General features: G+C 39.8%; 1 protein-coding gene across 1 annotated transcript in view; it reads left to right on the plus strand.

Moving 5' to 3' along the window:
• EDIL3 (EGF like repeats and discoidin domains 3) overlaps positions 1-15,973 on the plus strand; it is a 222,075-nt gene that overhangs the window by 133,832 nt on the left and 72,270 nt on the right. The window contains exons 5-6 of the mRNA XM_083404115.1: positions 18-131; positions 11,409-11,590. Coding sequence (XP_083260241.1) covers positions 18-131; positions 11,409-11,590 — 296 coding nt within the window. The remainder of the gene's footprint in view (positions 1-17; positions 132-11,408; positions 11,591-15,973) is intronic.

The following is a 15,973-nucleotide window of genomic DNA, read 5'->3' on the forward strand; positions in this document are numbered from 1 at the left end:
CTGGGCATTCTCCACAGATGTGAACGAATGTGAAGCTGAACCCTGCAAGAATGGTGGCATTTGTACAGATTTGGTAGCTAACTATTCATGTGAGTGTCCTGGCGAATTTATGGGAAGGAACTGCCAACACAGTAAGTACAAATTACTATGTATGAATTTAAACTCCACTCTTTCTGTTGTAAAGTATTTAAATGAAGATGGTTTAAAAATGGCTGTGGCGTGTCTTCCAGTCAGAGCTTTGCTTGATGCCTATCTTCTGTAATGCTTCGTTCAAAGCTGCTCTCATCCCAAATCTCTTGCCATTATGCAACTAAGCCAGGCTAGCATCAAGGGATTTTCTCCGTGCCATTCTTTATTGCTTCCTGTTTACTCTGTCTTCCATTTCCACTCTTTCTGAATTCAATTTTAAGAAGAGACTTTTTATAATCAATTCCAGAAACAGAGCTTTCTGTGAGGTTTGCTTTCAGTGTATTTGTGCCTTCATTGCATTATCCCGCTTTGAGTTCTTTGCTGATGAAAAGAAGGCAAAATATTGGTTTATTAAATGATTCCCAAAATGTCTTTCAGGGCACATAAGTTCTCTCATGTGGAGTACAATGGAATCATTATGAATAATAATAATAACACAATAATATAAGCATGCAATTAAAACTATGTTACATTTCCTTAAAACCAAGCAGTTAATTAAAGTTCTTTAAATTCCTCTTCTATACATTTTCCTGGGGGACAAAACTCCATAGGTGTAGAGTGACCAATGAAAAGATAAAAATCACATAATAAATGAGTGCACTGATAGAATGCAAAAGCAAAAAAACCAAAACAAAACAGAAAAGCCTTGAATAAAATGTGTACCATTACATCAAGGTGCATGGGTTTGTTTGTTTGTGGTTTTAACAGTATTGGGTGGTGGTTTATTTATTTAGTCATTCATTTGCAATGGGTTTGATTCAGATATATACATGTTTAATAGGGCTGATGAAAGGTGTTCCTCTATGGTTCCAGGAACCCTGATGAATGAAGTGGCTATGGCATGTGGGACTGAGGAAGGAGGTCAGGTAGAGACAAGCTCCACCTGTGGGAATGCCTCTCATGCATGTTGCCTCCACCTAATTTTCAGGGATTAGCCCTTCCCTCTCCACCCAGTTCACTGAGCCTTGGGGGGAAGCTGCAGGAGCTGCCAAGGTGAAGAAGATGAGGAAGGCTGTTCCTGCATCTGCAGCACAGAAAATTTGGGAACTGAAAATGGAATTGCAGAATTAAATTGCACGTTTCCCTTGGTTTTACTTCAGAAAGAAGACTGGAACTCCAAAATACATAGGGGGAGATATAGTATTTGAGAAGCATTTCTGAATGAGACCCATAATGAAGGTGTAAGCATTACAGATGAAAGAAAATGCTTAGGCTTTGCTCTTCCTTCAGTATAATTGGAAAGAGGTTACTCCACAAATGGTTGGCTCAGTTTTGTAGGTCTCAGATTCATGTCTAATTCATGATACCTTCTATCCACCACTTATATGGGCAATTGTGAAGCCATAGCTTGCATCACAATGCGGGCTGCATATACGCTGCCATTTAATCTTCATCCAGCAAACTCCAACCACTGGTTGGGGAAGCACTGTATGCAATCAACACCTATTCTGTCATTTCTTCTGAAATACTGTGTTTTGATGCATTTTCCTTCTACTGAGTTAAAGAACAACCTAGCTATTTTAAACTGGTAATGGGTACACAGCCTTAGTCATGATCTCAATTCAATGAGATCTCAATTTAATGCTCAAAGGTCATATGGGAAAATTCCTCCCCATTTCTAAACAGCAGGGAGGGTTTATGATCATTGTTTCTAGTCTTCTTTATTGCTAATACTTAACTCGATACCTTGTATAGTGAAGATAGATTTTACCTATTTACCCATTTACTTTTACAAATGGAAGGGCTTCTTCTATCCATGAAAGACTTTTGAACCAGTTGTGGAAAGGAGGAGATGATTTTAAGCAATTCACCCTTTCCTTTGCAGTTGCCCCACAGTTCTTGGGGGTCTCTCAACCCTTCCAAAATTGGGAAACTCCTCTGGAGCCCCCTCCAGAGAGGGAGGGGAGTTGGCAAATTTGCCTCCTTTGCTTCTGTTGGCCGGAGCAAAGTTCCGTATTCAAGCCAAGCTTTATAATGCAGTGTAAAATCTTTCATGGGAATCACTTCCCTTTTCAGGCTACATTTAACTACCCTTCACTCTTAAGATATGTTATGGTGTGCAAATTCTATGCTGGACAGGTTGTTTAATAAACTGTAGAATACTGAAAGACCCCTGTTGAGGGAGCTAACTACATATCTCCCAAGCACTTTGGCACCATTTCCCTAATTTTTATCATTCATTTGTGAGCTATAAACATAAATTGGTATTGCAGAGTTCCTATTAAAATGTGATATCCTAATCATAGCACAACATTCTTCCTACAAAATATAGTGAGGTCTCCCACTTTCTTCACAAGGGTTTACCATGTCATAACACCTAATTATGTAGTTATGCATTGTAATTACAACTCCTAATTGTATCATTGCATATATTTACAATAATTATATAATTGAAATCTGTCATGCCAATTATGCAAATCGATGAATACTGATTACATCTACCTCAGTTAAACCAAGATTTTCTGACTATAGTCTAAGAATCCTTAAAATACTGCCACTGAGAATTGTAAAAGATATATATATATAAAATACAAACATTTAATTTAGGTTTTGGTCATGATGGATTTTTGTTGAGGATTTTTGTTTGTTTTTCTTTGTTTTTCTTTATTTTGCTTTGAAGTTAACTTTGAACATCTTCAATCCAGGATATTTTTGAACTTCCCTGGAGAGACTTTTGACAGCTTGATTGTAGCTCACTTCCTACTGTTCATTAATTCCAACTGATAACTGTCAGCTATGTTACCTTTCAAGAGTTTGGCCTATATTTATTGATTTATTTATTTGTTACTTTTTTGTTTTTTATGATTGGCATTCATATTAAAACTTCACTGAAACCTTTCTCTGTGTGTGTGTGTGCGTGTGTGTGTGTAAGCGGCTATACCAACAATGGTATCTAATGTTGTCCATTTGCTGAGAAGGTGCCTGTCAACAGAATGGGCCCTAAGTCAGATCACTGGTCCTTCTAGCTCAGCATTGTCCATACTAGCCGACATCAGCTTTCCAGGCTTTCAGGCATGGGTCTTTCTCAGCCCTACCTGGAGAAGCCAGGGATTGAACCTGGGACCTTTGGCATGCAAGGCAGATGATCTACCACTGAGCTATGGCCCTCTGCAGCTTTGCTCCCTAAATCTTTCCTGCGAGGTTGGGGAGCCTCTGGAGCATGTTTAGGTGGGTGCAGGGGGTTATAGGGGAATCACTTGAATAGAGTATAAGTGTTGCATGAAGTCCAACTAAGTACTGCAACACAACTATTTAAGTGAGCAAGCTTTATTGTGGCCCCGGGAGCAGGAGACCCAGGGCTGGCAGGGCCCGTACCATGGGAAAATACAATAAACACACAGGACAAACATCTTGGGTTCAAATAGGCCACAACCTTATGGATTACAGATGTAAGTAGATTTTGGCATTGACACTGGGTATGTATCCAGAATCAACCAATCCAATGGCTGCTTAATTATTTTGCATGGTTGATTCTGTTTTGATTCTGATGTACTCTATGCCGTACATCAAATAGAGGCGACCCCTTCAGGAATGCCATTTTGGGGAGTGCTGTGGCCCATTGGCCCCCAACTGAGCATCTGCACAGAAGCACCTCCCTCTGGAAGCTTTTACTGGGGTGCCCCCTGATACCAAATTGAAAACGTTGTCCCTCCCAAGCCAATAAAGAGACAGTGGGTTGAAAGGTAAAAATATTTTATTCTGAGCCACAGAACAGAGTCTCAGTTGGATGCTTCCCAAAAGACTAAGTCTAGAACAAAGAATGCACAAAGCATTTATACAATTGTAGCAAACACAGACGCATGATTTCCTGTGTCACTGTTGGCTAGGAACGCATGTGGACAAAGCATGCTTAAGTCAGGTAGTCTTCTACTTGGCTATAGGACAGTTACTTCCTGAAGAGGGATATGGATGGTGCTGTGGTCTAAACCACTGAGCCTCTTGGGGTTGCCAATCAGAAGGTCAGTGGTTCAAATCCACACGATGGGGTGAGCTTCTGTTACTCTGTCCCAGCTTCTGCCAACCTAGGTGTTCAAAACCATACCAGTGCAAGTAGATAAATAAGTACTGCTGTGACAGGAAGGTAAACGGCATTTCCATGCACTCTGGTTTCTTTCATGGTGCTCTGTTGCACCAGGAGTGGTTAAGTCATGCTGGCCACGTGACCCGGGAAGCTCTCTGTGGATGAATGCTGACTCCCTTGGCCTGAAAGCAAGATGAGCACCACACCCCATAGTCGCCTTTGACTGGACTTTACTTTCCAGGGGTACTTTACCTTTACTTCCTGATGCTCCCTTATTTCAAGCTTAGGCCAGGCCAGGCTGGCCTTGCAGTTGTGGTTGTGACTGTGGGAACGTGTTTATGCAGACCCAGCAGGCTGAGGTCAGCTGTGTACATGATGTGCAAACTTCAGTGTTATATCACCTCTGAGTTACAGCTCTGAGGTACGGCTCTGAGTTATGATACCTCTGAGTTATGGCACCCAGGTCTCAGAAATATGACAGAGAATGTGAGCCAAGTTGTGTGCTGTGCTGTATTGACACTATGAGTCTTGACATCTGGCCCTAGGTCATGACATCCAGCTGGGTCCCAAATCATGGCATCCAGCTATTACCCTGAAGCGAAAGTGTCATACTCTCCAACATTCCTCTGATGAAAATAGGGACGTCCCATTCCATAATGATAATTTTCCTATTTATACCCTGTATATCTTACTGGGTTGCCCCAGCCACTCTGGGCAGCTTCCAACATAATAAAACATTAAACATTATTTTAAAAAACTTCCCTATACAGGATTTCCTTCAGACAGCTCAGGAGTCAAATAACTCCAAACCCTCCAACATTTCTCCAATGAAAACAGAAATATCCGAAGGAAAAGCGGAATATTCCAGGTTCAAATCAAAAACTGGGTTGGCTTCTCTAAATCAGGGACATCTCTGGAAAATAGGGACACTTGGAGGGTCTGTGGTGTGGGGGCTTCTGGTTTGAACCCAGAATGTCCCACTTTTCCTTAGGATGTCCCTACTTTCATTGGAGAAATTTTGGAGGGTATGGTAGGGCAAGCTAGTAAGGTGTGTGGGGTATAAATAGTAAAATTATGGGATGACCCTATTTTCACTGGAGAAATGTTGGAGTGTATGTAACAGGGTTTCAAAACTGTGACCACATGCCTTGCAGGCTGAAATTGGACAGCCCATTCATTCTACCGCCTTATTCTGTTGTACATGTAGATAATAGGACCGTAAGATAAAGCCTGCCTAAGTCAGTCTATTGATTTTAATATTTCAATAAGAATAGCAACTTTGGATTAGGAGGCTTTTATATTGTTCTATGAGTGATAAACTTATTTAGGGATATTTAGCAGATCTTGTTAGGCAGGATTTAAATTAATGATGCAATTCCCAAAGCAGTCTGCCAGCACAAGCCTGACTACAGTGAAGTTATTCACTGTACCAACACAGATGATGTTACCTTCTGCTGTCTTTAGTCAGACTGAATATTAGAAATATCTCATCAGAAATTCCTGAAGTTGTGCCAATTTCATTGTGTGCTCCATTCGAAGATCAAGACTTTTATTTTTATAAATCATATGTGGACACATTAATTATCAGTCTTCCTTATTATTATTATTATTATTTTGTTTTACTGCCTGCCTGCATGTTTTTTCCCTTATTTGGTCCCCAATACAGCCTAAGAATTTCATCAATTTGTGCATCTTTAACAAGAAATTACCTCACCCATATAGCCTATAGGCAGAGAATTGGGCATCATTCATTCACGTATGAGAATATCGAAACTGTTATTATTTAGTTAGCAGGTTCCAGGTTAGCAGAAAGAAAATCTGCAAGCAACTATTTTGTCAACAAAACATAGACACACTTCAGTTCAGATAAATGTATTAATTTAGCTTAGTTTACATGTTATGCTAAGCCAAACCTTGGCTTGGCAAAACATGTATTCATGTGAGTTCCTAGAATGGAGCTGATAGCAGCTTTGCTTCTCCCTGGTCCTTTTTGCTGTCATGTCACACTAAACCAAGGTTTGGCTTGTGTGTCATCTAAACTCAGGGTTGTGTGCCTTGTTTGGCCTGCTCTGCATCCCCTAAACTAGCATGTGTGGTGGAAGGTGCTGGCCTAGCACCACTGTTGAAATGAGATTCAGCTGCTAGTCCAGTCAGATTTTGTACATGGAATGAGGGGTGTCATCTCCACACCAGGCAGCAAAACACCTTTGGCCAGCCTTGCATTGTAATCATTATTGTTTAGAAATGGTTGCCATGTTCTTGCTTCACTTCACTTTTTTTGTTTTACATACTCATTCCTGACCTTTCAGAAACACTTACATATAAGAGCACTTCTAGAAGAAATAATCAGAATAGGGGTTGAGTTTTGAACCCGATGCCCCCAGTAGAGCAAGAACTATTGAATTCTTAGCAGCAGGTTCCCAGAAGTATCTGTCTAGTGCTATGGAAAACAGCACCCATCCATTCATGAAGAAGTTCCACATAGCATTTGGGAGGCATGTGGTGATCTCCCATTCCCTGCAGCTCCTTGTATATATATATGAAATAAATAAATCTGTTCACTGTATTCCTTTCGGCACCTGCCAAAAGCATTTTTGCATAGGCAAGCCTACCCAGATTTGGAGAATGTGTAGATGCGTTTTAATCTGTTTTTAGCTTATTGCTGATTTATTATTTGATTAGCTGTTTTGGTGATGATTTTGCTGTTGTTGTTTTTCTTTCTATAAACCACTTTGAGGTGTTTCGGTGTTGTTGGTTTTTGCAATCAAGCAATATAGAAATTGTACAAAATACAATAATATTTGCATCACATTAGTTTAAGATGGGAAAACAGGGCACAATTGGGCCCAACAGAACTCCTCTTGACTAGTTTTAGCACATAATGTTTGGCAATTTGCAACTTGGATATTTTCCCTCTATTAGGGAGGGTAATTTAGTTGAGCATCATTTATTGCAAACATTAATTCTGGATCTCCTCTCACATACCTGAAACCTCTCTTTGTATCTGTGTCAATCATATTTGCATTTCAATTTAAGATGTGGCTCTGATTCTACAAATAAATTTATGCAGGCTCCTGTAGCCCACGTTCATGGGGTGCATTGTGTGACTGACATCTGGCACAATTATTAGAAGTTTCAAAAGCTAATATAGATATTTAAATAAAGTAAAATAACAGGCTTTGTGGCTTTTGAAACGTATTTAAATTAGAGCAATTTGCATGCAGTTGTGCTTTGTATGGTGTCAATAGCTCATTTTTAACATTTTGCATTAGCATTGCATTCTTGATGGTTTACAAAGGACATGTGATACATTCTCAGCCTTTACTGAAGAATTAGGCCAGCTGGTATGTTTTAAGCTATCTTAGTAAATGTGTCTTGTAATGCTGTTGTCATCTTTTAGGAGAAGCCTTTTGTTGCATTTAAATTTTAGAAAAGAAAGAATACAATTTAAAATACATGTGGAAGGCCAGAATTTCACACTTGGAAGAAAAGGATAATCCCTTTTAGCAGCATAGCTAAAGCAAGCTATTATCTGAAGGGAGTACCTTCCAGCAATGTTAAGTGCATTATATTTGATGGTGCTTTTGTGTGGGTTGGCCACAGTAAAGCAGATGACCTCTCAGTTGATAATTTAACTGGAAAGATGTGACAAGACAAAGCAATACAACTCAGCATTAATGGACCAAAATGCATTTTATGAAATAGGTGAAGGTTTTATTATCCTTATTGATTGATGTACGCCAATGATACATACAGAAACACTAGCATACTTGCGGGCTTACCCATGTTAGAGAGAAAAACAGGGAACAATATATTGTATATCTACTTTGACAGGGAGCAAAATTATATTGACAGGACAAAATTAGAACCATTTTCTGAACAATAAATAATATGATAACAAGAACAAGTTTCTCTTTGTCTTGTAACCATTGACATTTGAAACTCTAACTTTTCAGAGGCATTGGTTATCCAGCCGTTCATACAATGCCTTGACATCCAGCATAGGAATCTGTGAGTGGAAAGAAGATCTCCTATGTCATTCTCTTCTACCTGCAGCATAGGTTCTACTGAGTCAAGGATGAGGGAGTTAGGCTGGGGCAGCCTGGCTGTCCTGGGTACTTCTTGGCTCAGCCAAAAATCCACTGGAACCTAGCCCCTCATCCCGCTGATTCTTGCTATAGGATTGCTACTTTAGTGTAGTGCTACTGCAACACATAATTCCTGCATTCTTGGCACGCACCACGGCTGTCTTTAACTAAGACTTTGGTGGTTGCATGTGGCTTTCAAACCTGGAGCTGTCCTTGCCCTTGAAGACATGTCAGCAGATATCAAATGACCTCCATATTTATTTTGAATGTGCCTCAAAAGCCAGCCCTTAATTGCTCCTACCTGATCTGGAGGGTGGGGAATTGTGGCAAGAAGTAAATAGGCTGCAAATCTCACCTTATTCAGCCTCCTACCCTTTCAACAATATTTGTAGTGGACAAATATATTCACTGCTATGAAGGCGAAGCCTCAATCCCATCCCCACTTTTTCCTTGCACAAAAGAAAAAGATGGACTTTTTTTCCTTTAAATATATTGTGGCAAAGTTCAAATGAGGATTCGCATCTTCTAGGGAACACAAGTATGCACTTGCTATATAGATCAAGGGCTCTCCAAAGATTTAGTAAATACCACCTTGAGAAAGAAACTTGGCTTCTGTTCATAAAGTTGAGCAGGGTAGGAGGGGAGTCATGTTCAATTATCACTGAATATGTGCAGAATTAAAATTGGACCAGTAATCTGTGGCTGCCAACTGTTTTAAATAGCTGTCAGTAAAATGGATAGCCCCCTAAAATTGTTCCTGTAGTCATAATCATATAATTTTATAGTACCACAGTAATGAAGCAGCTTGAAAAGTGTTCTGCGTCTGCTGGAAGGAAAGAAGATTCTGTGTCTTCAAGTGCTTTTGTGCAGTACATTCTAGTCCTTTGCAGAAAATAGGCTTTGTGCTATGGATGAAAAAGGACCAATAATGGCCCATATAGTTTCTATTGGTTATGGAAATAATACGAAATAAACAAACTACCACAATATTCATTCCAACCTATCTATAAAGATCCTCCATAAAGTTTATTTTCCTTTATTTTTCACTCCTCCCAAAGCATGGTACTCTCACAAAACAGCAGTGAGAGAACAGGAATAGCTGTGAGCTAAATTGCACGTTGAGAAGTTTATGCATGAATCAGTATTAACTACCATAGTATTAGAGGTCATCTATAATCCCACTGTCAGGGTTTGTGTTCAGTACTATTATCATGCCATACTAAGCACAGCCAGAGTTATCTCATTCCACAAAATTAGGCACTGGATGGAGAAGCGGACCACAGATGTCTAAAGCATATTTGCTTTTCACATGTCTCCCATTTGAAATCTGTTTGTGTTGAGCTTCTGATGGCTTCTTGTGGAGCTCTGCTAGCTGGATAAGTTAAAAGAATGCATCCAAGACTGCAGCATCACCTTGAATAACAATAAAGCAATGTCTTCCGGCGGCAACCATTATTTTAAAGATACTACATTTTGTTGTGCACCTATTAGAGATCCGTTTAAGCCATCAACAGATTGTGATGTAAATTATTCCTGATACAAATTATTCCTGCCCCTACTGCTACTCTAAGCACACCAGTGATGCCTCCCACTTTCTGACAGTGGAAAACACATTACCAATTGTTGATGGGAACTGTGCTGCCTTTGCACACAAACCTTTGTTGAACCTGGCAATGGAAGCTCCCTGCAATTGTAGAACTCTGGTTCAATATCCACTGGGTAAATTCACACATAACACCCAAACCATGATACTAACAGGACTGCTTCCTAGAGGGGAATCAGGGCGAAGTGTGCTTTTGTGCTCCCCCTCCCTCCATTGCCAGTGGATCTCAGTGAACCTATTTGACTTCAGTGGCAATGCTTTAAACAGTGGTGGAGAGCTGTGTGTTTTTAATTTCCACAGTGCACCTAGAATGACTCTGTGTCAGGAGCATTGTGGGAAAATAAGAGGGTGGCTAGATCCACTCACCTCGTGAAGCTCAATGTGTAGAGTCAAAGACAGGTATCAGTTGTGGGCCTGGCAGTCTTGGCAGCTGCTTAAGGATGTCAGGAGTTGACATCAGCCTCCTGTACATGAATATGGCCTATATTAGCATCCTCCCTCTTTCCTCCATGTGCTCTGATTCCCTCCCTTGTTTTTAATGGCACATCATCGCTCATTGTTATATCTGAACAGGATAAACCATGAATGTATACAATAGTTTAAACTATATTTGAAATCTCTAGCTGTGGATTTTCTACACTGAGAAGTGGTTGGTCTCCTGGTTTGCAAACCATAGTTTATTCAGTTCAGATAATCCAGGAAACAATGTTTTGTTTCTGGTCAGAAAGAAATCTGAGCACCTCAGGGAAATAGGATGGCAAAAGGGAATACATGAATCATGATGTGGTATGTCTTAACCAACCCATTTAATATCTTGATGTTGTCTTTTTATTATATAAATAGAATAAAACAAATATATTGTTTAGTACTAATATGGGATTCTACTTTCTCCTCCTTGCCAAAACATTTTGTTTGTTCAGAATTGTCTGAACTTATACCAATTTTTCTCATCAAGGAAGTATATTGGCTAAAACTCTTGTTGTAACTGGGCTTCTGCTAGGTTTAGCAGCAGCTAACAAATCTGTTCATAGATGAAATGTATGATCCTGATTATATATGAAATGCTTCCCCCCCCCCATGAAATAAATTGATTTTCCTCCAACACTATTGACAGGCTTTGAAATCACAGGTTTTATTTTCACCTTTAATGATAGATCAAAATACAGTGAAATAAGCTTACAGAGAAATATGATTTTTAAAAAATAAAAAGGCAAAGAATCAAAGATATAGACTATTTAAAGCAAATATAGACTATTTAAAGCAAAGAATCAAAGATATAGACTATTAATTAATCTATTAATCAAATAGATACTGTATACTCCAAAAAGAACGTGAACAAACTGGTGTGAAAATGTAAAGAACTAAATTTATGATGGGAGAAATGAGAAATTATGGGGTAACAGAAATTGACAGATTCACCTGTCCCTAGTCAGGAATCTATTATCCATACTCTTGTGTTTCAAATGTTCTGTATCTTTTCTTCTTTTCATCCCTTCTTTTCCTACAGAATGCTCTGGGCCATTGGGAATTGAAGGCGGAATAATTTCAAACCAGCAAATTACTGCATCATCTACCCATCGGGCACTTTTTGGGCTGCAGAAATGGTATCCTTACTATGCACGACTTAACAAGAAAGGTCTTGTAAATGCTTGGACTGCAGCAGAAAACGACAGATGGCCATGGATTCAGGTAACAGATGGAGCTGTGAGAGGGTGGGTGGGTGGCAGGAAGTCTCCTAGCCTCTGTTGCCAACATCACTTAAGTAACTGATGAACACAAATGGCAAACTATTATCAGGATTCTTATTTACAACCTTTAATTGAGGCCTAGACTTATGAGGAGGCATTTTTATTGCGATCGCTGTAGACCTTTTAAGTGCTCCAGGCCTTATCAGAAAGCAGGAACCTGCCGCCACAAAAATCTGTTGAGCATACATTCCAGTTTGCAGAAATGTATTTGTTCATTATTGCTGTAGTGGCATCATCTGCTGAAAGGCATATTGTTACACATTACCTCCCCCTCCGCTTCATAAAACGCAATAGGTCACTACCTAACTCAATGGGAGTTTTAACGGATGGTATTTATAAGAGCTCCAGTCACCACAGAGAGTAACATAAGAGAAAGATTGCCTTTGAGGCTTCTCACCTTAATGAACCATTGCCAGAGGGGTATATATAATCTGGACATGTGCTTGTTATTTTTGGTTATTTAACAATGCATATGCTGCCATTTCAGAGTCCTCTAATTGTGGCTTACGATTAATATAATGAGAAATGTCCTGATCCACTGGCCCAAAGGAGGGCTCGTAGGAGAGGTTGGGTACAGGGATACCAAAGAAGTATGCCCAAAATGTCAGTGATCAGTTCTAGTCCTTTATTATAGGAAGGCATACGCTTACAGAAAATCTGCCTGCCAGGTCTCCCAGCCTTTAGAGACATGGGGCGGACACCGCAGTAAGAAGATAGTTTGTCTGTAACCCAAATCAAGTGTCCATACATTCTTTATACACAAAGCGGCTTATGCCACTTTGGCCAGGTCTTCCCATCACTTCACCTGACAGGATGAGGGCATAGGTGGCAAATACCCAAGTCTTACGGATAGTTTACCTTTCTGGAGTCAGAGCCCAGCACTTCAAGTGAATGTAAACATATGTGTGAATTCGTTGTTAGAACTACCAATTAATTGTGGGGTTATATTGACTACCAAGATGGCATTTACAGAGCTTCCTTTGGTTCAACTCAAGAATGTTTGTCACTTGGTGATGAAGGGAGGAAGAGAAATTGAATAAATGGATGATATCCAACTACCGTAAGTCATACTCAGAGTAGACTCATTTAAATCAGTGGGTGAGAGCTAGTTGTTGCATCCTGCATATGCAACAACAACAACAACAACAACAACAACAACAACAACAACAAACAGGGTAAGCAGGAAAGAAGAAAGGAAGACTGCTCATACTGCACTGCATGTCACTTATTGGACTAAAGTCCATTGATTTCAGTCGGTCTACTCTGAGTATGACTAATGTTGGAAACCACTCAATAGCTTTAAAATATTTAACTTAAACACAGCAGCATGAGGAAGTAGCCTCATGCTACTAACAGAAGTCTTTGCCTTCTGTTAACAATATTGTACTCTCCCAGTCTGAGAGATTCAGGAGTTTTTTCATGTTACATATCACATGAAAGATTTCAATTAAGTGGGACTTACTTCTGAGTAAACATGTACAGGACTGCATTGTCAGGTGTGTTGTGTACTTTTCTTTGTTGTAAATGTGCCACCTCCTCCCTTTTCCAGGTGCATGACAAACACTAACCAATAAATATGTAATTTATTTTTTCGAGCATCATCCTAATGAACTGAATATTAAAATTACCATTCTAAATTTATGCTCCCAGCATGCAACTACTACTAGAACTACAATGTTTATAATTGGCTTGCAATTTAGAGGGTCAGTGGCTATGGCATTGAAAGCAAATTAAGGGAGACACACTCATATCTAACTTTAAAGCACTCCTTGTAGATTTACAGAATTAATAAAAGAACATCCATGTTAAATGCTTACTGCTTCATTAAGACCAAAAAATGCTGATTTAACTTTGTTGGAAGATATAGCATCTTATATATTTGATTTTAATAACCACCACTTAGATATGATCAAATTCATCTCTTAACCTATTGTAGTAAACTCAGCCTTTTCTTTTTAACTCCAAGCAATGAATAAGTTTGTTGTCTCTGCCTCGGCTAGTGTAACTTTTAGCTTTTAGAACAAATATGTCCAGAAAGGCAGGAAGGATACAACAAAGGGAGTGTTTGGAAATAATGCCTGGCCAGTCTACCCATTATGCTAAGCCATGGTTGATCTAAACCACGGTTTATAAACCAGCAAGAGACATCACCTTGTCAACAAAGATCCGTATAGAAGAGTCGGACACAACTAAACGACTAAACAACAACAATAAACCATTACCTACAACAAACTATGAGCATGTTTTGTTTGTGGTTAATAGACACTGTACCATATAACCATATACTGGTGCACAAAGTCCAGAGAGCATGGGAGATATAGTTCCTGAGTTGCAGCAGACCTACCTTACCAACTGAACGACCTAATTTTCAAGTCGAAACAAAATTAAAAAAATCCTTCCAGTAGCACCTTAGAGACTAACTATGTTTGTGATTGGTATGAGTCAATCACCCATCTCCTACTACCCTTCTGAGAAAAACCCACCCACCCTCCCACTATATATAAGGGTCTGGTGAATTCTGTTTCAGTGTATCTGAAGAAGTGTGCATGCACACGAAAGCTCATACCAATCACAAACTTAGCTGGTCTCTAAGGTGCTCCTGGAAGGAATTTTTTTATTTTGTTCTAACTTTCAAGATTCTTCAGGCTTTGCATTTAGTCAAACACCTGTTCAGCATATCAGAGTGACAGAAAAGGAATAAGAAAAGGAAAGAGCCTCCACTGCTACTCTTGCCAGGGACTAGTGGAAATTTGTTTGAGAGGCTGGTGAAAATGTTTTCAGAGATGGCAAGAGTTGGGAGATACATGTGGAAAGGGGTTTCTCTGGGTTTTACCTTGATCAGGGACATAGAATAATTTGCAGGCTTTGAAACCACTCCTCCCATTTAATGTGGGCTTTTAGAAGCACATGAGTTCATCTCCAAGTATCTCTTGGAGTTTGTCAACACTTCTCATGAATTTAGTCCATTTGTACTGTATGCTGCAGGGATTTTGTCACTTACTGAATCCTTCTCACCCTACAGGAGTAGGGAGACCTCCACTGGCTGATAGAGAAAAACAGAGCTGAACTTCCTCTCAAGTGTCAGAATGCAAAATAAGCTTCCTTGCTAAACCCACCCACAGACATTGATCTGTAGGCTAGGTGTGGAAATCAATTGATCCTTGATCTTCCCATGTGAGAAAGCACAAATTGATCCCATAATGTCCTTCCTTTTTCTCCATCTAGGCTATTAATTTATCTATTGCTCGTTGTTGTTTCATGAGTGCAAGCATTTCAATATCCTGATGGCAGGGAATCAAAGCAGAATGGTGGCATATATTATCAGCTCTTTGGGGAGAAGCTATTTTGCATTGGTCTTAGCTAAAGAGAATATCCAACTCTCAACACTTACCCAGTTCTGATTAAAGCTTGCATCCCTAAGGACATATTATACCAAGTACATTAATTTACTGCTTAGCCCTAATGATCCCATTTAAGTTATCCCTGATGGAAAATTACAAATTTCATTTAGAAAGAGATTTTAAAAGTAATCTTACACATAGCTATAAATAAAGGTCCTGGAAAGCCAAAACACTGTTACGGTGCCTCTCTGTTTCAGTAACATACTGTAGCTTGCTTGATCTATACTTATTTGGTTGTTCATCCTAATTACAACAAAGCTTGAGTATATTTGCTTCCTTATTAATTGTAAAAGATAGATCCTACATATTCAAGCAGCTGTAAGTAGTTGTGTTAAAGAAAATTAAATACAGTCCCTGATTCAAGTAAACACACTTCTTCCTATTGCAAATAAATGTATGAACTGGAGTAATATCTGCATATCATTTCCCCCCTCCCCCTCCAAACACACACACCATCAACCAGGGTGGAGTTGGGGGTGGATTACTCTGTAAGAAGTTCTTTTGCCCCAGAAGAAGCGGAAGTAAGTCTATGTGTGACTCCTTAGCTATATAGGTGTGAATAAATCACATTTTAAAACGTGTTTACTTGGACAGGGTTTGTTTTACATTGAACTAGAAAAGTTTACTCTGTGTGTGATCAGTGGCGGAGCTTCGTGCTTCGGCACTGGGGGGCGGAGAGCAGGTGGGGGCAGGGCTGGTGCGCATCCTGGGGGCGTGGTGCCCTGTCCGTATGGGTGTGGTGCCCAGCATGGGCAGGGGGGCAGCCACAATGGCACCCTGCCAGGATCGCGCTGCCCAGGGGCGGGGCGCTCCCCCCCCCGCATGCCTCTTCCTTTGCCAGTGTGTGTGATAAGTTGAGTAGTAAGTTGCATCAGACTGATCCGAAGAATTGTGGGGTTTTTTCACTTTTGATTGCCTTGTTG

The sequence above is a fragment of the Podarcis tiliguerta genome, assembly GCF_965153285.1.
Source record: "Podarcis tiliguerta genome assembly, chromosome: 11".
In the NCBI taxonomy this organism is placed as follows: domain Eukaryota; kingdom Metazoa; phylum Chordata; class Lepidosauria; order Squamata; family Lacertidae; genus Podarcis; species Podarcis tiliguerta.